The sequence below is a fragment of the Mustela putorius genome, unplaced genomic scaffold, assembly GCF_011764305.1.
Source record: "Mustela putorius furo isolate JIRA1106 unplaced genomic scaffold, ASM1176430v1.1 tig00001069_pilon_pilon_pilon, whole genome shotgun sequence".
NCBI classification, from domain to species: domain Eukaryota; kingdom Metazoa; phylum Chordata; class Mammalia; order Carnivora; family Mustelidae; genus Mustela; species Mustela putorius.
This window is the reverse complement of record NW_025421558.1, coordinates 1,655,091-1,678,769: the sequence shown is the minus strand read 5'-3', so window position 1 is coordinate 1,678,769 and position 23,679 is coordinate 1,655,091. Positions and strand designations below refer to the sequence as shown.

The 23,679-nt window shown below is 41.1% G+C and overlaps 2 protein-coding genes across 6 annotated transcripts in view; one reads left to right on the top strand and one right to left on the bottom strand.

Annotated features, from left to right (window-relative positions):
* The window catches only part of MRE11 (MRE11 homolog, double strand break repair nuclease), a 79,726-nt gene extending 69,262 nt beyond the window's left edge, over nucleotides 1–10,464 (bottom strand). Inside the window, exons 1-4 of one of the 5 annotated variants that reach the window (XM_004754513.3) lie at nucleotides 10,400–10,464; nucleotides 9,388–9,519; nucleotides 6,864–6,996; nucleotides 1,588–1,748 (exon numbers count right to left, since the gene is read on the bottom strand). In XM_004754513.3, the coding sequence (XP_004754570.1) occupies nucleotides 1,588–1,748; nucleotides 6,864–6,996; nucleotides 9,388–9,407 (314 nt within the window). In that variant the 5' untranslated portion in view covers nucleotides 9,408–9,519; nucleotides 10,400–10,464. Of the gene's footprint in view, nucleotides 1–1,587; nucleotides 1,749–6,863; nucleotides 6,997–9,387; nucleotides 9,520–10,207; nucleotides 10,375–10,399 lie in introns of those variants that run through there. The other 4 variants (XM_045087181.1, XM_013057287.2, XM_004754512.3 and 1 more) reach the window with 4 other exon arrangements.
* On the top strand, nucleotides 10,446–16,920 carry ANKRD49 (ankyrin repeat domain 49). The gene is made up of 3 exons (XM_004754511.3): nucleotides 10,446–10,572; nucleotides 13,602–13,956; nucleotides 15,396–16,920. The coding sequence occupies exons 2-3, from the start codon at nucleotides 13,699–13,701 to the stop codon at nucleotides 15,855–15,857; spliced, it is 720 nt and encodes a 239-aa protein (XP_004754568.1). The 5' UTR covers nucleotides 10,446–10,572; nucleotides 13,602–13,698; the 3' UTR covers nucleotides 15,858–16,920.
* The last annotated feature ends 6,759 nt before the right edge of the window (nucleotides 16,921–23,679 follow it).

Below are 23,679 nucleotides of genomic sequence, written 5' to 3'. Positions count from 1 at the left end.
ATACAAATAGGTCTGTTTTCATGGGTAGTACATATACATGTATTTCATAGCTGTGAGCACAGCAGCCTAGAAGCCGGCAAAAGATAATAGCAATGTGCAAGTCCAGTATCTAGATTTGGGCTTTCAAATACCATTCTCCAAAGTAACCAGGGCTCTTTGAAGAAATGGATGAATCTAAAGCTAAGGAAGGGAAAATAAAAAATCAGCTTGGAGCATCTTCTAGCACCAAAAAGTAAGGGGGTAGGAGGAGGATAAGGGTATGGCAAAAGCAGATAGGAACCAATCTGAAAAAGCACCCAATGACTAACCCTAGAACAAATCATTTGAGCCACAAAGATTATAATAGTATTAAATTATAATCCAAAGAAAAAAAATGGGTTCATACTGATATAAACAAGCAAATAAGTTGCTACTGATAGACAGCTGAGTAAGTAAGTTAACAAATGCAGGGACGATGGACATATCTTCCTTACAGAAGAATTTTATTAATAAATGTAGAAAAATATGGAAATAGAAAATCACCATTAAAACACCACAGTTATTACTGCTACAGGCAAGAACCACTGATGAATGCGAAAATTAGTGGACAAACTTTAAGGAAATACAGAATAGGTGCAGAGACTCAAAATAACTCCCTCAAAATTTTTATTGACTACGACAGCTTCAATACGCCCATATCCTGTGACACTCCTTCCTCTCTCTAGGAGGCGGAACTTAAATCCCTCTCTGAGTGTGGGCTGGACTTAGCAACTCACTTCTAATGAACGGCATATGAAAAGGGAAAAATCCTAACTTGACAGCAGGGAACCCTGGCAGACACCACCTTAACCAAGAGATCAAGGTTATCCTCACCAGTAAAAAGCCATGTTGACAGCTTGCACTCTGGATATGCTACGAGAAGGGCACTTCACCTTTGGAATATTCTTTCCTGAAAACCCACAATCCTGGTGTAATCATGAGAAAAACCCAAACTGAGGGACAGTTTATGAAATAGCTGACTAGATGAAAGGTAAGAAAAGACAGAGAAACTAGCATAGTCTGAAGAGTCTGAGAGAACATTTCAACTACGTGCAATGTGGTATCCTGTACAAACAGATGAGACTATCTTTACAACATGGCGTTCTAGGAGGATATCATCAGTCAGTCCCAAGTACAAATCTTAAGGAGGAAAAAATGATATATCTCACTAAATAAGAATCTGTCAACAAAAGTATCCATAAAAAAAGTCAAAAGATAATCCACTAACTGGAAAAAAAAAACATGCCTAACAAATATTTAGTTTCTAGAATATATAAACAACCTCTATGAATTCAACAGGAAAAGACAAAAATCCCAATTTTTAAGATGGGCAAACGAGATGAATAGGAGAAGATACCAAGATGTACAATAAAAATTTGAGAAGATACGCAGAGATATAAATAATTAGGGAAATACACATTAACATAATATACAGAAAATTCAAAGAATTACACTTACTATGAAAACAGCTTTTAGTGAAAGTGAAATCGCTAATTGTTAAGGTGTTTGTCTTTTACAAAAAATACTATACACAAGGAAACATTCACTTAAGCATTTAAATATACTTACTTACTAAAACCAAAGTTGACTGACTGATCGCTGAGAATTTCAAATGATACAGGACGGTCACCCATGCAATATTTTCTCAGTAACTCGAGACAGGTATGTAATGTTTTCCTTGAGGGCTTATTTTCATGAAAAAGATCACCACCTAACAAAATAAAATCCACCTAATCAACAGAAAATAGTGTGAAAATTAGTATGTTTTGTGGGTAAAAATGTTAAAACTATAAAGAGGTAGGAAAAAACTCATAAAGATACTACTGTGTATGGAGATTTAAAGATTTATATTTTATTTTTATCCAAGGGGCCTCCCAATCTGTTGATTAATTTGACTCCAACTCAGGTTCCTAGGCTACCTTTCAAAAGCCACCTTCAAATTATTATACCAAACCCCTAACTCATGCTACCCAAAGTGATCATTATTTTTGTTGTTGTTATTCAAATCAAACATAAACTTAGCACTTTAACACACCTCTGGACAAGATAGACAGTTCAATTCAGGTCATGATTTCAATTTATTCAATCATTATTTAGGGCTCCAACAGGCACAGAAACCTAAGGAAATAGCTATCTACAAAACAGATGATGTCCATGCATTCACTGAACACTGACAACATGCAAATCCCTGTACCAGGCACTCCAGATACAAGTGATGGATAAAATACAATCTCTTCCCTAAATGGTTCAGAATCTAATGGAAGAGAAAAAGTGTTACACATCTGAAAAGAACTCAAACTCAGACATGCACTAGAATGGATATGTAAATAAACCAGGAGCAGCAATAACATCACAATCAAGTCTTTTTTTTTTTAAGATTATTTATTTATTTATTTGACAGACAGAGATCACAAGTAGGCAGAGAGGCAGTCAGAGAGAGAGAGAGGAGGAAGCAGAGAGCCCGATGCGGGGCTCAATCCCAGGTCCCTGGGATCAAGACCTGAACCGAAGGCAGGGGCTTTAAACCACTGAGCCACTCAGGTGCCCCATCACAATCAATTCTAACTGAAGGGAAGAAACTCATCTGAGGACAAGGAGTCCAGAAGAGTATGTAAACACGATGGCATATGAGTTGCACTACGAAGAACAAATGAGACTTTAAGGAAGAACATTCTAGAAACAAGAGAGAAGCAAGAAATTATACAGAAAAAAGAGTCCAACACGTTTTCAAGAAGTGTATAATCCACTTAAAGAAACAAGATTAAATTCTTAATTACAAAAAGGAACCCAGCAGTCCAGATGACTTGAGCTACAGAAGTGAGGGGGAGCGGAACGCAGCACTCCCAAAAGTGTCACTTTGGCACATGGATTGTTTTGAGCTAAAGGCAGTTAAGACTTGGCAGACTCAGGAAAAGCTTTTTTTTTTTTTTAATCCCCCTTTAACTGCCTGAAAGAATTTAGACAGAGGATCTATACCAGGAAGGGCTATTATCAGAGATAACTTTTATGACAAAGATATGTCTCTACATGGCATGGCAAACATCTGCTCTTCCCATCTTCCTATAAATTATCTTCCTTCCCCTTTGAAGCCCTAGACCTCTACCCCCTTTCTCCTTAGCTCAGGATGGCAATATAAGCCTCAATTACCTGTCAGGGAGTCTAATATTTCTATGAGGCTCCTGTACATACAAAATTTGTTTTGCTCCTGTTCATGTCTTATGTCGATTTAATTATTAGATCAGCCCAATAACCTAAAAGAAAAGAAGGGAAAAGTTTTCCATCCTACAATAGAGCAGCTTTAATCAAAGTGTAGGACTTAAGCTAGGTCTTCAAAAATGAACAAGATTTAAGGAAGAAAATGATACAAGAGCACAGAAAAAAAAAACATCAAAGAAAATAAAACATTTCAAGGGGAAGAAGCAGCAGCAATCAAAATAATATAGTTTCACTTCTGAAGATGAAGAGTTCTGGAGGTTGGCTATGAAGCAGTGTGAATGTGCTTACTGCTGATGAAGTGTACATTTAAAAATGTTAAGATGGTAAATTTTGTTATTGTATTTTACCAAACATTAATTTTTTTTTTAATTTTTAGAAGCTAATTTGTGACTCCAGGGAACATTGAAAAGGACATAACTTGCTTCCATGGTATTCATGCAAAAATTCATCTAATCATGAGGAAATACCAGACAAATCCAACTGAAGAATATTCTACAAAATGATGAACCTGAACTCTTCAAAAATGCTAGGGTCTTAAAAAGACAAAGGCACTGCGCCTGGATGGCTCAGTGGGTTCAGCAGCTGCCTTCGGCTCAGGTCATGATCTCAGGGTCATGGGATTGAGTCCTGCATCGGGCTCTCTGCTCAGTGGGAAGCCTGCTTCCCTCTCTCTCTCTCTGCCTGCCTCTCTGTCTACTTATGATCTCTCTCTGTCAAATAAATAAATAAAATCTTTAAAAAAAAAAAAAAAAGACAAAGGCAGCCTGAAGGAAAGCAGATTACAAGAAACTAAGGGGGCATGACAATTTCACGCAAAACGTAATCCTACTTTAGGACCTGGACTCTTACCAACCTGCCCCCAAATTGCAGTACAGCCATTACTGAGACAATTAGCAGCATCTTTAAATTATGTAACAGTACTGAATCAACATTAGTTTCCTGGTTTTGATAATTGCACAGTGCTATACAGGCAATTTACTCTCAAATGGTTCAGAAAATCTCCCCCAGCTCACGCTCTCTCGCTCTCAAATAAATAAAATCTTAAAAAAAAATGGTTCAGAAAAAAAGTGTACATGTGCATATGTAATGAGAGAGAATAAAACAAATATGGTAAGTGGTAAAATGTAGGAAAATCTGGGTGAAGGGTAAAGAGAGGGAATTCTTTGTACTATTCCTGCAACATTTCTGGGACTGATATTGCTTCAAAATTAAAAGTCAAAAAAACAAAAGACTCCAAGAAATCAAGGAGTAGAAATAAGGCTAGTTAGTGGCACAGACAAACAAAATAGGGGACTTAAAGTCAGGAGAAATTTAGATTTTAGTAATAAGAAATACTAAATAAAAATTAAGTGTAAACAGTAAATATGCACCTGGAAGTACCAGCATGGGGTTGTGGGGGAAGGGAGTATTAAAATTAAGGAACACAGGAAAGGAAACAAGGAAACAGAAGGGAAGCAACAGACAGAGCAGAAGAAAGAAGCTTATGCTCAGGAAAAGCAGTATTTTAGTACCAAAGAGAAAAGAGAACACAAGTTTCTTAGTAGGAAACACACCTCCTTCAGCTCCAAGTTCTCTGCCCTCAGGGAAAGAGGAAACCCTCTAAAAAGGCAAAAGTACTAGATAGTCCCATATTCATTAACAAATTTTTTTAAGAGTTCCCTACTGCTTGCTAGAGCCTTTCTAGATTTTAAAATACAGTGTAAACAAGCAGAAAAGATTTTTCACTCTCCTGTTGACCTTCTAGTGGAAAAGATCAATAGTTAACAAGTAGGGAATTCAATATATTATTTCAGAGGGTGTTATGAAAAAAATAAACATAGTAACTGAAATGTCTGGAGATATCCAGGAAGACCTCTTGAAAACGGTAAATACAATGTGCTCCAATGTGAACCAGACCTACAAAGGTCCCAGAATAAAACATGCCAGGGTGGATGGAGCAAATGAACAATGCAGAGAGTTGCAGAAGTCTCTTGGCAGAGGTCAGATCGAGTTGAGCATTGTAGTTTGAATTTTACTTTAGCGTCAATGAAAGGCTTCTTGAAGACTGCAAGCAGCAGAGAGATATGATCTGATTTATGATTTTAGAAGTTCACTTTGGCGCTATACTGAATAACTGTATGGGGAAAGAATGCAAATAGAAAGACCAATGGGGAGCTACTGTAGTCCAGCAAAATAGGATAAAAGTTTTAGGCTAAACATATAGGCACAAAAACAGAGTTTCCATATATGTTTACGAGGAAGAACCAAAGGACTTGCGGAAAAATGGAACAAAACTCTGAGGAAAAGTCAAGGTTGAAGATACTAATTTGTAAGTCACAAGCATATATGTTTACTCCCCAGCTCTCTCCTGAAATGTCCAACAGGGCATTTCTTTGGCTTGCTAGAATGTTGACTGAATGGCATACTGGAATCTCCAACTCAAATGGTCTAAATCAGAATTCACCACCTTCCCACATAAAGTACCTCTTCCTTATTTAGAAGCTATTTCTATTATTGGTATCACCATTTGCCCAAACTTAAACATACACCAGACTGTGTCCTCTCCCCTTCCCTCAACTCCACCCCTGACGTATGCAAATCCATGTACTTCTTGCATTCACTTCCCCTTTTCCAACCCATGCCACTACTTAAAAATAGTAGTCTGGTCACCAATTCGTGCAGTATCCTGTCACCAGGAGATTTTCCACTGAACCGGGTACAAACTCCTCAATCTGGCATTTGAAGCCCTCCTTAATACAGCTCAAACAGTGTTTTTATTCGTTTAAGCACATTTTCTAACATATGGCCTACTAATAAGCCAAACTGACCTGTTGCATCCCTAACATACTGTCTCATACTGTCTCACCTCTGTGCCCTTCTTCCTGCTTCCTATGAAATGTACATTTTCTATGCTCTTTACCCATCAAAAGCCTACTTGTTCTTCAAAGCTTAAGTTAAATGCCACCCCATTCTTTTAAACTGATGTTGCTATGCTCTATAAAGTAGAGATCTTTGTATGGGATCTCTTCTACCTCTAAACTACTGGAAAGGCTGTTTATGATTTTCTTCTGGTTCTTTTTTTTTTTTTTTTAATTTATTTGACAGAGAGAGATCACAAGTAGATGGAGAGGTAGGCAGAAAGAGAGAGAGAGGGAAGCAGGCTCTCTGCTGAGCAGAGAGCCCGATGTGGGACTCGATCCCAGGACCCTGAGATCATGACCTGAGCTGAAGGCAGAGGCTTAACCCACTGAGCCACCCAGACGCCCCTTTCTTCTGGTTCTTAACACATAAGACTTACATCTGAGCATTACAGACATCTGTCTTATCTCACATACTGATATCCTATATATTCTTGGAAAACAGAAACTGAGTCATCTTTCCATTTCAAACAGAAACTGCAACAGGATCCTGCACTCAGTAAACACCCCATAAATATGTGTAAACTTTCACAAACTTCTAACAAAACCAACTACTGAATTGAGGTCACAAAGCACTTAAAATCTGCTTTGGGTTTATAGTATATTGATATTTAAGCAGGCAATGTGAGCATATGAACCTGTAAAACAAACCTCCAACTTTAAGAAAGGAAAAGAGTCTACTACAGACTAAGGGAGCACAGCAGAAACTGAAAAAATGTAAACCAAACTCACTTCATTTTCCTGGGCAAGTCTTAAAATCTCATCCAGTGTTACAAATGTATCATTTCCTCTGACTGCATCTTTCTCCATAAATCCCAGATGAATATCTGTTGCAACTAAGATTTTAAATGTATTTTCATCATCACTATATGAAAAAAGAAGAAAAGTTTCAAGATAATTCATTATAAGATGCTCAAGCAGATTAAAACCTAAATTTAGAAGATAAATAATAGTAGTTATACAGTAAAATCACTTTTCTAGCTTTAAAATAGTCTGAAATTTTGAAGCAATTGACAGTTCTTCAGTTTGTCTGCCTACACCTAATTCAAAACAAAACACACACACATAAACTTTAAAAGGTTCTCTGACTCCTTTCAAAAAACTATAACCTTGTTTATTTTTTAAAGATTTTATTTATTTATTTGATAGACAGAGATCACAAGTAGGCAGAGAGGCAGGTGGTAGTGGGGGTGGAGGGGAGCCCCTCTGAGCAGAGAGCCCCAAGTGGGGCTGGATTCCAGGACCTGAAATCATGACCTAAGCCAAAGGCAGAGGCTTAACTCACTGAGCCACCCAGGTGCCCCAAAAGTATAACCTTATTACAACTCCAGTTTTATACATTCTTTTGGACCCTGGACCTAAAAGCTTCATTGTTTTCCAATTCTGTTCCATCCCAAAATCCTAAGAGGATTTGACCCCAAATCTAAACTTGCTTTTTATCTATTTTGCACTTGTTCAGAAAAATCAGAGTCGACTGTTACTTTAAAAAGCCCTCCCTCTTACTTTATAAGTAGATTTTATCCAAATAAACTATTAACTTATATTCAAGCCCCTGAAGGACACTTGCAGGATTCTAGTCCCTACACAAAGTTAGTGTTTCATTAACGAATATGTTCAAGTAACAAAACAGATTTACAATTCCATTTGAATTTGGTAGTATTCAAAGGTACTCTCATGTAAACCAGCAATGTAGTAGTTGTTAATAGCTTCTTTAATGTAACTTCTAACTTCTTTAGAATACTAAGGGAGCCTGGGTGGCTCAATTGGTTAAGTGTATGCCTTCCCCTCAGGTCATGATCTCAGGATTAGGATTGAGCCCCTGGGATCCCTGGTTACTGGGGAGCCAGCTTCTCCCTCTGTCCCTCCCCCAGACTCAAGCTCTCTTTCTCAAATAAGTAATAAAAAACTCTTAAAAAAAAAAAAAACTACTTTATTTAAAATGCTTATGTATCTATGATCTCACCTCAACTTCCACATGTAAAGAAATTGGTATTACTGTCTCTAAAAAATGAGAAAACTGTTTATAGAGAAATTAAATGAGTTATCGCACAACTATGTAGAAGAAACAGGATTTAACCAGTTGGTCTATTTTCACTAAACCATAATGAAATTAAAAAAACTTTAACATATATCTCCAAATTAAAATCTTTATATATGAGATTGTTCTAGAAGAGATTTCTCTTCAAAAACTTCAACGATGAGATATGCACATAGTTCCAATTGCTACATATACACCAGTTGATCAGAATACTTTCAAGATCACATTACCCACGGGGTGCCTGGGTGGCTCAGTGGATTAAGGCCTCTGCTTCTGCTTGGGTCATGATTGAGCTCCACGACAAGCTTTCTGCTCAGCAGGGAGCCTGCTTCCTCCTCTCTCTGCCTGCCTTTCTGCCTACTTGTTATCTCTGTCCCTCAAATAAATAAAATCTTAAAAAAAAAAATCACATTACCCTAAGCTTCCATATCAACTTACAAAATATCTTCAAACGAATTCTCTCACTGAAACATCTAAATTAATCTGAGAAAGGCAATTCTGTTCCAATTATATATATATAATGAAGAAATGTAGGCAAGGTTCAGAGAATTGCTAACTTCCCCAAGGTCACACAGTAATAGCCAAGGAACTGAAATCAGCGTCTTCTGATTCTTTCACTGATTTTCATTTCACCCAAATTTATTTCCAATCTATTCAATGCTAGAACAATTTACTACTCTAAAACTCTGCTTAAATAGGCTTGCATTGGCCAGTAAGACTTCCTCACAAAAGTTCAAGAATATTGATAGCTTCAGTATTTTAAGAGAAAACCTAAGAATATAAACGTATATACTATAGTAAAATTATTGCAGGGCCTCAATCTATAGCTGTACAATCTTTTATAATTATAAAAAATTATACTAATTTTTTTAACAATGTATTCTTTTTGGTGACATTTCTGTTTATAGGCAAGTTATTTATTGCTTTTTTTTTTTTTTTAAAGATTTTATTTATTTATTTGACAGAGAGAAATCACAAGTAGACCGAGAGGCAGGCAGAGAGAGAGAGAGAGAAGCAGCCGATGGAGCACAGAGCCCGATGCGGGACTCGATCCCATGACCCTGAGATCATGACCTGAGCCGAAGGCAGCGGCTTAACCCACTGGGCCACCTAGGCGCCCACTGCTAATTTTTTAAATAAGTTTTTATTCATGGTGATTATAGTTGATGGGCTTCAAGAAATTCAAAGCAAAAAAGATTCCAGAACACAAGTTCTTACAGGGCATCTGCAGGACTCATTTCGATGTATGGTCAGTCCAGCTCCTCTCCAACTAGTTTTCTCTCCAAGTACTCCTGGGTCCTGTGATCAAAGCTGTCAGGAAACTCACTCGATTCCAAATTCTAGCAAATTCTAAAAACAAAATTACATTATTGTCAAATACATTATTTTAAAAACTACCGATTTTAGGAATCTCATTTTCATCTAAGCGCCGGCTGTATTTTTACTTTTTAAGAGCTAACAACAGAAAACAGCACATCTCCAGTTTAGTTTTACCATTTTAGTTTCACCACTCTGATCAAACTACCGGAAACTAGTGTTTATTAGATAAATGGACAGAAAGGGTCACAGACAGTAATTCTGGTTTAGCACACAAAACCACCCTGGATGTGCACAGGCTACCCTGGGGCACGGAGAAAATCGCGTATCCCATGCTCAACCACAGGACTGTTTAAAGGAATGGTCCAGTTTAGGAAAAGAGAAGGCCCCACCTTTAAAACTAGTGTAAGTAAACAGAAACACGTGCTCCGCGGAGAAACGCCCGCAAGGCAACTGGAAAGGGCAACACTTTTGGGGAAGAGCCGCTGCCACAGCGAAACCACCCCTCCTACGTCCGGACTCCTGGTTCCTTCCAGATGCTGAGCCTCAACACACCGTGCCCCCCGCCCCCGCCGCCACTGGACTCTTTGAAGCCAGAACCAGAACCTCCAGGCCTCAACCGACTCGTCCCACTCTTTCCAGAAAGGCAATCCACTCAGGACGTCCGCCCGGGATCCCACAAAATAGGAGACGGTAATTCCTTAAATTACCCCACACCTACACTCTCCAAAGCCCCCGCACCGGACCCCCAGGCTGTCTTTTACCCGGGAAGAAGGAGCGGGATTCGTGAGAAGGAAAGCAACAGCACTTCCTGAGCCTGCACGCAGGGAGCCGCCGGGTCAAAAACCTGAATTCGGCGGGAGAGGGGAGAAAAAATAAAAAAATTAAAAAGCGACTTTTTCTCTCGCGATACCTCATTGATGCCGTAGAGTTCAGGTCTTCTTCGGTTCTCATTGGCTGCCGAATGCAGTCAGGGAGCCGGGAAAGCGGCGGCGACGCCCCGCCCCTAAGCAGGAGCCAATCCTGAGAAGCCGAGGGACGACCCCGGAAGCAAGGTTCGCGACAGCGATGTTTCCCTTCTTTAAGGTGGGTAGCTCTTGCATGTCCCGGACCGCGCTCCTTGGTCCCCTCGCGCCACCTAAAAACTCCTGGGCCCTTGGGAGCGGGTCACCTGTCGACCCCGGCTGAGCCCTGTTGTTCTAGCCGCGTCGCGGGTCCGGGGTGGGGCTGGAGCAGCTTCTCCACGCTTGGCTGTTTGGAAGGCCGCAGGCGCGACTCCGGGCCTGGGAAATGACCAATCGGGGCCAGAGGGCCGGGACTAGGGGCTTTCTCCCTCACTCCCACTCCCCAGAGTTAGAGCGTTCGGACCCTTTTACTCCCAGCTTCCCCTTCTTTGCACCCCTGGATCCCGGGTTCAGCACGTCTGTATTGCTTTGCGCTGATAGCAGTAAAATACAGTACAGTTAAAAAATAATGTGAAACTTTTCAATGAAAAAATCTGACCTTTTAGTTCCATTGAAGCGTCCCTAATCTAGGGCAGGTTGTTTTAATCTGTACGGAGTTCGGCGCCTTCACCTGGAAAACGGGGTTTATGCCCGCATCTGTCACTGAGCTATTTCCGAGGCGTTGACAGTTTAGAGCTCTGTCGAAATGTGTTCTTTTAAGAAACATATCCTACTTCTTCCTGGTGGAGTATCATCAAGTCAGAATCTTAATCGATTTTTTTAAAAATCCGGAGTCAAGGAGATGCACCTAGGTTTGACTCTTTAAATTAAATCTACCTAAATTAAAAAAGAAATTTTATGTATGAGTTACTGTATCTGGAGCAGTAAATTCAGAATTTATTTTAAAAAACTGGGGAGGGGGGTACAGAAAGGAAAGGGGAGGATAAATGTGCCTTATTACTTCTATTTTTGATTTAGTTAAATGAACTTTATCAGTACCTGTTCAGAGTGTTTAATGAACTGATATATGATCATTTTTGTTTTGCAACGTTCAGGGAATAGTTTGATAGTGAAGTAAAAAATGAGAGTCCCAATGGGAGTTCCTACCTACAGGAAATCATAAAAATCATAAATACAGAGAAAAAAACTGGTGGTTATCAGAGGGAAGAGGGGTGGGAAGATAGACAAAATGAGTGAAAGGTTTGAGGAGGTACAAACTTCCAATTATAAAATGAGTAAGTCACAGAGATGAAAAGTACAGCATAGAGAATATAGCCAACAATACAGTAAGTGTAGTCAGTAATATAGTGTAGTGTGGTGAAGGTCGAGTCATGTACAGAATTGTGGAATCATTGTGTTCGTACACATGAAACTAATATAACACTATATCAACAATACTTCAATAGTAAAAAGTGAGAATTCCAAGAGAACTAATAAAACGTAAAGTATTCTGATGGGGTATCAATAGACTCTGAAAAACCAGGGAAATCAGTTCATACAATCATTACATTTTACAGCGAAGTAACAGGCCCAGAGACATTATTAGTCACAAGTGATAAATTTAAACATAAGGGTAGTACTTTTGGCACTAATGATAAAATCTAATGCTACATTAGGATTGAATACTGTTAAGCTTGTGAAATTAGAAAGAAATTAGTATCTTAAGGGAAGACTAATTCTGGAACTTCTCAGAATACATTCCAGACAAAATCAAGTGAAGGACTTTAATTAAATTTCATTCTACAAATATTGATTAGGACAGAAATTTAAGTTAAATACAGACTCTATCCTTAAGCTTATAATTCTCTAAGGAAATAATTAGTGCTGAAATAAGACAATAGGTAGAACCAAAAAAGCAACTAGAGAGAAATCTAATTTGGAAGTTCAAGAAAGACTAATGAAAGAGATGACATCTGAGAAGAGCCTTGAAAGACTGATAAGATTTCAACAAATATAACTGGGAGCCTGAGAAATGGTATTTTTAAAAGATACTTACTAGTTATTTGCGTTTTTAAAAATTGGTTACGATTTAATAAGCTGTGCAACTTTTTTTTTTTTTAAAGATTTTATTTACTTATTTGACATAGAGAGAGATCACAAGTAGGCAGAGAGGCAGGCAGAGAGAGAGAGGAGGAAGCAGGCTCCCTGCTGAGTAGAGAGCCTGATGCAGGACTTGATGCAGGGCTCAATCCCAGGACCCTGAGATCATGACCTGAGCCGAAGGCAGCGGCTTAACCCACTGAGCCACCCAGGCGCCCCAAAGCTGTGCAACTCTTAAAACTGATAACTGGTTTATAAATTAATGTGGCAGCTTCACTAAATAAATGTCCCTTCCTTCAAGAAGCCTTCTCTAATCCTTTAGGATTGGATTAACCCTCTTGTATATCATTGTATCTGGACGGAGTCCTGTCATAGCACACATCGTGCTGTTGTTTCTAGTCACCTCCAATAGACAATAACCTTTCTGAGGTTAAGACATGAATCTCGTTTATTATTGAATCCCAATACCCGAAGACTGGCACAGACCAGGCATTCTATTCATATTTGTTGAAGGGAGTGAATGACAGCTGAAATTTAGTTCCAGACAAGAAGCCAACTAAAAATTATAGTGTCTTTCAAGGAATGGGACTCCTTTTTAAAGCAGTGTATTTTCCCAACCCCGAAATTATTAAAGTAGAAATAGGATAATTATTATAGATGTGTTAATAAAGATATCTGCACTGATGAGAGATTTATACAGGTATCCTGGGGCTATTCCATCCCTAAGAATGTCTAATTCTTTGAAGTAATTTATTAGAAACTAAAAGTTTTTATTTCTGCTTTATATCATCTATGTGTCTAGTTTATAAAAATCATGAATGTGCTGGTCTTTTTAATTATGATTTAAAAGCCTTAAGCATTTATCACTCTTCATATAATACCATAGCATTGAAACCAATAGATTCAGAATAATATAACCATTGGCTTAGTAGAAGAAAACAACAACAACAAAAATAAAGTTTTAACCATTAAAAGTATAGATAACAAATTTCAGCACTGGTATTTAGAGAATGTAAAGACTACCAGTAAAACCAAAAAGTCTAGATGGGTTTATTGTGTATGTTTGCAAGACTTATCTATGCTTTTGACAAATTACTGTTTTGCTAATAATTTTTGTGTTTGTGTTTCCAGATCTTGGTGGATAAAATAAAGCAGACATAATTCATCTCTAGAAAGATTATTTATACCCTGGCATTTGAAATGTTTTATATTTAGTGTCATAGGAAAAATGGAAAAAGGGAAAGTAAATAGTGATGGAAAACCAGACCCAGAAAATTCCCTGGACTTTTCTGAACACTTTAACCAGCTTGAATTGTTGGAAACACATGGGCACCTTATTCCCACTGGTACCCAAAGTCTCTGGGTAGGGAATTCTGATGAAGACGAGGAACAAGATGAAAAAACTGAAGAGTGGTATCAATTGCAAGAAAAAAAGATGGAAAAAGATCCAAGCAAATTGCTTCTTTGGGCCGCAGAAAAAAATCGGGTAAAAAAAACAAACAAACAACAATTAAAGAGGAAACCATAATAAGAGAAGTACTGGATTCAGAGCCAGAAGACCTGTCCCTGAACCTCTATTTGGTTTGTGACTTTGGGCAAATCCTACCATTCCTGAACCTCTATTTTCTTACCTATAAAAATGGCCATGATAATACCTTTATCTTTTATACAGGATTTGAGGATCAAATGAGGCAATATCCATGAAAGGACATAGATAATCACAAAGCGTCCTATTGGGTATTATTTGGGAGTTTAAGGGATAATTATACAGTTAGCAAGAAATCACCTATATTTTTTTTTGAAGATTTTATTTATTTATTTGACAGAGGGAGATCACAAGTAGGCAGAGAGCGAGAGAGAGGGAAGCAGGCTCCCTGCTGAGCAGAGAGCCCGATGCAGGACTCAATCCCAGGACCCTGAGATCACGACCTGAGCCCAAGGCAGCGGCTTAACCCACTGAGCCACCCAGGCGCCCCAAAATCACCTATATTTTTTAAAAACATTTATATTAAGTCGTTAAGATCTTCCTAGAGACAACTATCATTTAGAAGAGGGAGGATGGGAATTAACATGTTTTGAATACCAACTATACCATGTACTTTATTATATTATTTGACTTAATCCTCATCTATCCCCACAAGATAAGTAATATTCTTCCCTTTTACAGTTTAAGAAAATGGGATTCAGGAATATTAATTTGCCCAATATTATGTAAGTAGTATCATCAATTGGATTCTTCCTGCTCAGCCACTTCTTCGTTTTACTAAGTTCTTCCATGTTGGTGGTAGCAAATTAATAACTAAAGTATTGCATTTTTGGATAACTTTTTCATCCAGGAGCACACTGTATCCCACCAGAGATCCAAGACCAAACTGAAAATCAACTTACTGAAAACATGTTTCCAAGGTTGTTTTAGTAGGAAGGAATTGAGCTCCTTAATCTCTAGATTTCCTTATTACCATTGTATTCTTCTGATAAGTTTATTTTTCAAAGCTTTATGCACTATGCATATTGGTACCATAATCCTACTGTAGAAAAATCAGTTATTAATGTTTTCACTAATGAAGTGTAAAATACCGAATACAATTATGCTCTGTGTTACTTCTCTAGGACTAAAGCCTAGATGCAGTGGGCCTTAACTGAACCAGGAGTAAATGTGTGATTGTCATACATCTGATACTGATACTTGGTTTTCAGAGAGAGTCACATTCTTAGAAGCAAGAGTGTGGTTAACACTAACGTGTTCATTCTTAAATCTGTAGCCCTCTGTCCCCAAAATAAATCTTAAATCATTTTTATCTTAAAAGTTCTCTGCTAACAAGTTTTTGTGGAGCTCAAATAAATTTAACACCACTGGGCAGTTTAGTTTGCTTCATGTACTGTTTTGGTCACGCTGGGTTTTGAAAAGATCCTTTTCCTTCTCAGCTTACTACAGTGCGGAGACTACTGTCTGAAAAGGCCACCCATGTCAACACTAGAGACGAAGACGAATATACCCCTCTCCATCGAGCAGCCTACAGTGGACACTTAGATGTGGTACGCGAGCTGATTGCACAAGGGGCAGATGTCCACGCGGTGACTGTGGATGGCTGGACGCCGCTGCACAGTGCTTGTAAGTGGAATAACACCAGAGTCGCTTCTTTCTTACTCCAGCATGATGCAGATATCAACGCCCAAACAAAAGGCCTCCTGACCCCCTTACACCTCGCCGCTGGGAACAGGGACAGCAAAGATACCCTGGAGCTCCTCCTCATGAACCGCTACATCAAACCGGGTCTGAAGAACAACTTGGAAGAAACGGCCCTTGATATTGCCAGGCGGACAAGTGTCTATCACTACCTCTTTGAAATTGTGGAAGGCTGCACAAATTCTTCACCTCAGCCATAACAGTTCTAATAATCCTCTGAAGTTTCCAAGTACCAGTGCCTCCTTTGTGTGAGATAGGACATATGCCCATGATACAAAGTTGACATCAAAAGTTTTGCGACAGAAATTCAGTGGTACACATTCGAATGCCCTTCCCAGTGAAATGCCTAACCTTGATGTCAAAATGTATTTGAAAGTTGTTTGGATATACCTTTACTGATCTATGTGGACTTTGTAATTTTTATCAGAAATAATTTTAACACGCTTCTACTTAACAACTTGTAACAGGTTGTACAGAAAAACTAATGATATTTTTGGTGCTGATCCAAGAGAAGTGTATTTTTAAATATAACCCCCCGCCCCATCCTGGGTCTTCATGCAGTATTTAGTATATTGACATGTATTTTTATAAGGTGAGGTAACTCAGAATTTAATTGAAAAATCTCAAGTATACTGGTGCAGTTCAGCCGTCTTCTTCACATCACGATAGCCATTTGCTTTCATTTTAAATGGTAAGAACTCACTTATTAGTGACTTGAATGGTCACAAGTTTAAAAAAACATTAAAGAAGCTTAGATCTTTATCTTTTAGAGTGTAGACCATTTTCAACAAAGTAGTTAACTAAAGTGTTTAGCCCGTGAATGTTACATAACTGCCTCCACAACCACAGTTCACACAATCCTGTGGACGGCCCTACCTCACCCTGGTCAACCCACACGATCCTTCTTCCATTGGTTGAGTAGGTGTGACCTTTCAGACATGCGCACAACTCTACCTTGGTCCAAGTGATCGTACTATATGTGCTCACCAACTGGTTTTACCTGCCTAATCCTGTTGTTTGGGGGCACTGGCTCAGATGGTCTCTCTAGTTCACAGGAAATCTCGGTTTTCCAAGGTCCTCCTTTTATATGAATCCTACAAAGGCAAAGAGACGAGGGAAAAGGAATTCGAAGAGTGAAAGGATGATGATTATATTGGGGCTAGATTATAAGTGGCTCAGGTTTTAAAAAAGCCACAGTGTGGATAGTGACACAAGCATAAATAGAAATATTCAGAAAAAAATAAAAGTTTTGAACAAAAATGACGCCAATTCTCTCTCTCTCTCTTTTTTTTTTTTGATCAGCACAGATCTTCCTTGGATCCATAACCTATGTATTCATTGAACATATATTGATTAACTACTGTCTCCGTCTCTCTAGCAGGAGTTTCCCACTGACTGCCTACCCTTTCTGTGACTGTTCCTGAAGGGTTGTCTCTTAACTTCTTAACACCAGAACTGACATGCTAATGGGAAGGAAACTAAACCAATGAGCCTTTTCTTCAGTTGTTTATTCACCCAAGTTTGTCTCTTTGAGCCAGTCCATGTGAGCCAATCACTATGGACTAATAATTTTACTTAAATATGTTTGGTGGTTTTGGGGTTAAAAAAAATTGAATCATCTCAGAAAAGTTAATTACTAACTGAATCATCATGACAAACAGGATTCAAGAACTAGGATAGCTTTAATTATTCTGTGGTCTCTGGCTCGGAGATGCCTCAGTTTCAGAGTACCAATGTCTATGAAATGTACTGGGCCCAGGGTGCCTGGGTGGCTCAGTCATTGAAGCATCTGACTCTTGATTTTGGCTCAGGTCATAATCTCAGAGAGGTGAGATTGAGCCCTGTGTTGGGCTCTGTGCTGGGTATGGGGCCTGCTTAAGATTCTCTCCCTCTCCCTCTGCCTTTTCCCGTCCCTGTATAGGCACACACTCTCTCAAAAAAAAAGTGGCCCAATTTGAGGATACCAGATGACAGGTACAGCTGACAGGCAGTGACAATAGAATAGGACCCCTTCTACCCTAGCAGACTGCTAAACAAGCTGCCTGCTTACCTGAAAGAGTCTGTGACTCCTTTCTTACTTTGGAAATAAGTTGCATCCATGACTTTACATAAGCTCTCCACTTAAGTCTGGGGCCAAAGAGACCTCCTTACTTACAATAAGGAGCTGAGATGTGACTCACTACTCCCTTGGTTTCAGGCCTCAACATTCAACCAGTGCTGAGGAGCAAACTCCACATAAAAGAAATCCTTTCCATTTCTGAGCACAGCATTTGTGTTGTTTGCTTCCTTTGTACTTTTTCTTAGGAAAGTGTTTCCTATCCACAGAAGGCATTCACTAATCATGCTTTTGACTCTTTTACTTAACTGTATCTTCCACTTTGCTTTAAGAAGCCTTAAAAACAAAACAAACAAACAAACAAAAAACTCGGTTTGCAAAGAAAATTTTCTCTAATCTGGGAGAGTTTATCCAAAGACTGTTTTTCATAACTGGCTTTAGCTTATATGCTTCAGGAAAGGTGACTGTCATTGTTCAAGGAGTACATCATAATTCACAGGCTCACAAATGAAATGAGTTGGCTTTGCTCTTCTAAATCTTAAATATGCTCCTCCAGGGAGCTCTCTGACCCACTATCTACCATGGTGATGGGATGTAGACTTTATTCTATGGATGCATTCATTTATTTCTCTTCATTGGCATCTATTATGACAAAATTCCAAATGCCTCCATTCCTGGAAACACTATATCCCATTTTCAAAGGTCCCTTTCAGGCATCAGAGGTCTCCAACCAATGGGAAAATCCGAAGGGGTGGGGGAAAAGCAAAAGGATGTTAGTAAATAATTAAAAGGACTGAGAGGAAATGAGTTTCTGAAAGAAAATGGGTTTCCTGTACCCAGGGCTGAGAAGCTGAGAGTGGCTTATTTTTTGTTCTCTATACAGCTCCTCAATGCCTATTACCTGAGTTCCTCTTTAAATTCATACCTAATTTCACCCCTTTCAGGATGAGTCTTATTAATGTTGACCAAGTGGAATAAAAACACAAAAACTCTCATATTTGGTTCATCACTGATTACCCAGTCAATGCTCAGGTACGTCTAATAACCATCATTATTAATTTAATGACATGGTCACATTTGCCAGTGGATCTCAGAGAAGCAGGCTTTATAGGCTAGAAAATCTGCTTAATGAAATAATAAATTCTAAAAGCAAACTGCTACCCAATTTGTTTTTTTTTTCCTTTATCTCATATTGTAAGGACTTACTTAGCAAGAGGCTTTCATTAAAATGAAACTCTCCCTGCTCCCCTTCCCCCAGGGGATTTACTTGGGGACAAGCCCCGGAAACCAGCTTCAGGTAACAAAGCCCAGACACAAAGGTGGGTCAGGTGGAGACACTGATCAGTTGGGGGGTGGGGGGATGCCTACTGTCTCCCTGGTTACCAAGGAGTTTGGGCCCCGCCCTTTGGGAGCCTTTTTGGCACCAATCTCAATCAAGGTGTAATAGGCTGGTTCAAATGTCTACTAGGGTAAATTGTAACTCAATTGGTCACCTAGCATCATTGTGGAGTTTCCTGTGTGTGTTACAATCTCATTGGCCACCTGTGCGAGGCCAGGCCTGACCGCTTGGCCTTTGCTCTTAAAAGCTAGTCTGTGAAACAGAGAAGGGCTGCCCTCTCTTGTAAGAGGTGTGGCCCCGAACGTTCGGTTAGATTCTTGATTCCTGGCGCAAAATAAAGCTTTGCTTGACCTGGCGCGAAATAAAGCTTTGCTTGACCTTCACTTTATATCAGTCTTGCTCCTTTAATCACACACCCATTATTGGGGCATAACATTTGGGGGCTTTGCCCGGGATTAAACGGCGAGAACTGAGCCAGCATCAGAATTTCTGGGAAAAGCCTCAAGGTAAGATCTCACAGATTTTACTCTGTGGGATCCGCCAATCCCCAGGTGCTCTATGAGATTTGTCTGTCTGTCTGGGTGGAGCTCCAGGTATAGCCCACCGGGGTGTGAAGCTGGACGCAGCCATGCTCCCCAGGGCTGGAGAGGATGCCGGGATGCCCCTTCCCTCCACTGGTAGATCGTCAGGGGATTCGAGTCCCCCTAGACAGTCAGGGGGTTTGAGTCCCCCTAGGAGGTCTCCTCAGGTTCTGAAAAGCTGGGCCTGCGGTTGTCTTTGTTTTGTCTTTTAGTTGTCTGTTCTGTTGTTCATTCTGTTTGCAGGGGATGGAGAAAATTCCCACCAGCAGCAAAATCTGGGTGAGGACAGCTGGGCCTGCAGTTGTATTTGTCTTGTCTTTTTGTTGTCTGTTGTGTTGTTAATTATGTTTGGAGAAATGAGGCAAGTGGGGAATAAGGGACCTATGACACCCTTAAGTCTTGTTCTTCAGCATTTTAAGGATTTTCAAAGTAAAGCCATCCAGTCAGGTGACAAGGTTTTTCCGGGAAAACTAAAAACACTCTGCCAATTAGAGTGGCCCGCTTCCTCCACAGGGTGGCCGCAGGAAAGAACGTTTGTCTTGGCTCAAATCTACTCTACTCAGAGCAAGGTCTTCAATCTCCATCAAGACCAAAAACTGTACATCGTGGCCTGGCGATATCTGGGAGAAGAGCCACTGTCATGGCTCAAGTCTCACCTTCTCCCCAATAACGAAACCATCTCTCTCCCCCTAAGGCAGGTTGGATCACCAAAACCGGAACAAAAAGAGGAGGGGGAATCCGGGAAGAAGACCATCCTACCTCCCGTCGGATGTGGAGAATGTGGAATTTCCCCCCTTTTATCTGACCCCTAAACCTGACTTTCCATCCCAGGACGCCCTTACCAGCCCACCTCATATGCGGTCAGGGTCCACCTTTGGGACCACCAAGCAGGAAGACTGCCCTGAATCTCCCCCTTTCCTCTATCCCCCTTTAACTCCCTTCACCTCACCGGCTCCATCGGCGGCTCCCATGCTGCCTCTCCATGAGGTAGCTCCACCGGTCGGAAGAGGGTGCCCCCACCTAACCTATATCCCTTTCTCCTCTTCTGACATCTATAGCTGGAAGGCCCAACATAAATCCTTTTCTGTCCGCCCTCAGGATTTAATCAGTCTTTTGGAGACTGCCTTTCTTACTCACCAGCCCACCTGGATGGATATTCAACAACTCCTTAGGGCCTCTTTAGCGCGGAAGAGAGGGATCGCATTGTGCGAGAAACCCGTAAGATGATAAATGAGAGACTTGGCAGGGACCTTGATCCCCGGCGAATGGAGGACTACTGCCCAAGGGAACCCCCCGACTGGGATCCAAACTCCAATGAAGGTAAGGAGAGCCTACGCTTCTACCACCAGGCTCTGCTGGGAGGCCTCCGTGCAGCTGCAAGGAGACCCATACATTTATCTAAAATTAGTGCGGTGACTCAAGGTAAGAATGAGTCTCCGGGAGCTTTCCTAGAAAGGCTTATTGAAGCCTATAAAATGTATAGCCCAATTGACCCTGAGGCGCCCGAAAATCAGAGGGCAGTGAATCTTGCTTTTGCTAGTCAGTCAGCCCCAGATATAAGGAGGAAACTTCAGAAAATTGAGGGATTTGAAGGAAAGAATCTGACTGAGTTAGCGGGAATAGCAGAAAAGGTGTTTAGCAACAGGGATGCACAGGAAGAGGAAAGGCAGACAAAAAAGCTGGATAAGGTTTGGGCACTGCATGAAGCGGGGAAGAAACAGGGGGGGGGGAAAGGTCAATGGAAAGGGAGAAGGCAGGTAGGGGATAGCCAATGGAGGGAAAAGTCTAAGCACAGAGAAAGCAGGCAGGAAGACTTAGATTCAGATCAGTGTGCTTACTGTAAAGAAAAAGGACATTGGGCCAGGGAGTGCCCCAAAAAGAAGACAGCAATGCTGGCCACTAGAGACTGAAGGGGCCGTGGTTAGGAGCCCCTCCCCGAACCTAGGGTAAAAATTGAAGTGGCGTGAAAATCAATTGATTTTTTTTTTTTTTTTTTGTGGACATGGGAGCCCAATTTTACTTAAACCCATGGGGAAACTATCTGGAGAGGAAGTCTGGGTGCAAGGGGCAAACGGCATGGAAAAACATAAATGGACAACAGAAAGGACTTTAAATTTGGCCTCAGGAGTAGTCAAACATCGATTCTTGGTCCTCCCTAATGCCTCTTATCACTTAATGGGAAGGGGTCTCCTCCACAAATTACGAGCTGGCATTCAGTTCTCTGAGGGAGATCTGACCGTAACCTTGGGACATCCCATGGTGCAGATGTTCATGGCAGCAGTAGATGAATACCTCCTTTATGAGCCTGTCTCGAAACCAGAGGAGGAAGGGGGTGGGGGAGCCTTCTCCAAACTCTACAGGCTGAGTTTCCCGAAGCCTGGGCAGAAGGGAACCCCCTGGCTTAGCCAAGGAGCCGCCTCCAGTGGTGGTACAGTTAAAAGCGATGGCCATGGCTGTTCGCGTCTGGCAGTACTCCCTCCCCTGGGAAGCAAAGGAAGGGATCAGGAAGCACATTAACCGCCTCCGGGGAGGCGGGATCCTAGTTCCTTGCAAGTCTCCATGGAACACTCCTTTGCTGCCCCTCAAAAAGGAGGAGACTGGGGAATACCGACCCGTTCAGGACTTGTGGGAAGTTAATAAACGGGTTGAAGATATCCACCCTACAGGACCTAACCCCTATACCCTACTCTCTTCTGGGCCCCAGAAGAACAGTCTATACCGTTTTAGATCTCAAGGATGCATTTTTCAGCATACCTTTAGCGAGGGAATCTCAGCCTCTTTTTGCTTTTGAGTGGTCCAACCCACAGGAGGGATTCCAAGTCCAGCTCACCTGGACAAGACTTCCCCAAGGATTCAAGAACTCACCTATCATCTGCAATGAGGCCCTACATGAGGATTTGCGTGAGTACAGAACCTCCAACCCGGGAGTCATTCTGTTACAGTAGGACTAGGAGTCATGCTTGCAGGGGACAAGAGCTCTCTTACGAACTCTGCAGGGAAAAAAAGGGTGTCCGCGAAGAAAGCACAGCTCTGTCAGAGCCGTGCCACTTACTTAGGCTTTGATCTCCACGAGGGAGTGTGTTCGCTGAGTCCAGGAAACAGGTGATCACCCGATACCCCTGCCCCACCACGCCCCGACAAGTGAGGGAGTTTCTTGGGATGGTGGGCTACCGTAAACTGTAGATACCGCAGTTTGCGGAGATTGCCCGACTTCTCTACAAACTGACTAAGGGAGGGCTCACCATGATAGAATGGACAGCTGAGGCAGAAAGAGCATTTCAGGAATTACAAACAGCCTTACTGAGTGCCCCGGCACTGGCTATCCCAGATGTTACCAAGCCCTTCCCCTTGTATGTGGATGAAAAGGCAGGGGTGGCCAAAGGAGTTTTGACTCAGACTCTAGGGCCCTGGAAAAGGCCAGTAGCCTATCTTAGTAAGATCCAATAGTGGCCGGCTTCCCCCCTTGCCTCCGCATAATTGCTGCCACAGCCCTCCTGGTCAAGGATGCAAGTAAATTGACTCTGGGTCAAAATCTCATCCTGACCACCACGCTATCAACGGCCTTCTCCGGACTCCACCAGACCGCTGAATAACAAATGCCCGAGTGAGGATATCAGGCCCTCCTCCTCAACAAACCAAGTGACCCTCCGGCTCCCGGCAGTGCTAAATCCAGCCACGCTGCTGCCAGAGGAGCTGGCTGTCCACCCACACGACTGCAGGGAGGTCCTAACACAAGTCACAGGAATGAATAAGGCTGGACCTCAGAGACATTGCCCTTACCAGTGCAGAGATGACTGTTCACGATGGGAGTAGTTACATGGTTGATGGAAAGAGGTGGTTTCCCCTGAGCAGGAACTCTGGGCAACAACCTTGCCAGATGGAACCACAGCACAGAAAGCAGAGATGATTGCACTCACCAAGGCACTGCAGATGGTCAAGGGTAAAACCGCCAGCATCTATATGGACAGCAGGTATGCCTTTGCTACTCTCCATATACATGGGGCTATTTATAAAGAAAGGGGTCTATTAACAGCAGAAGAAAAAGA

Coding starts and splice junctions, on each gene's coding strand:
- ANKRD49 (XM_004754511.3), top strand. CDS start 13,699: ATGGAAAAAGGGAAAGTAAATAGTGATGGAAAACCAGACCCAGAAAAT. Junction 13,957..15,395: donor GGGCCGCAGAAAAAAATCGG/GTAAAAAAAACA, acceptor TTTCCTTCTCAG/CTTACTACAGTGCGGAGACT.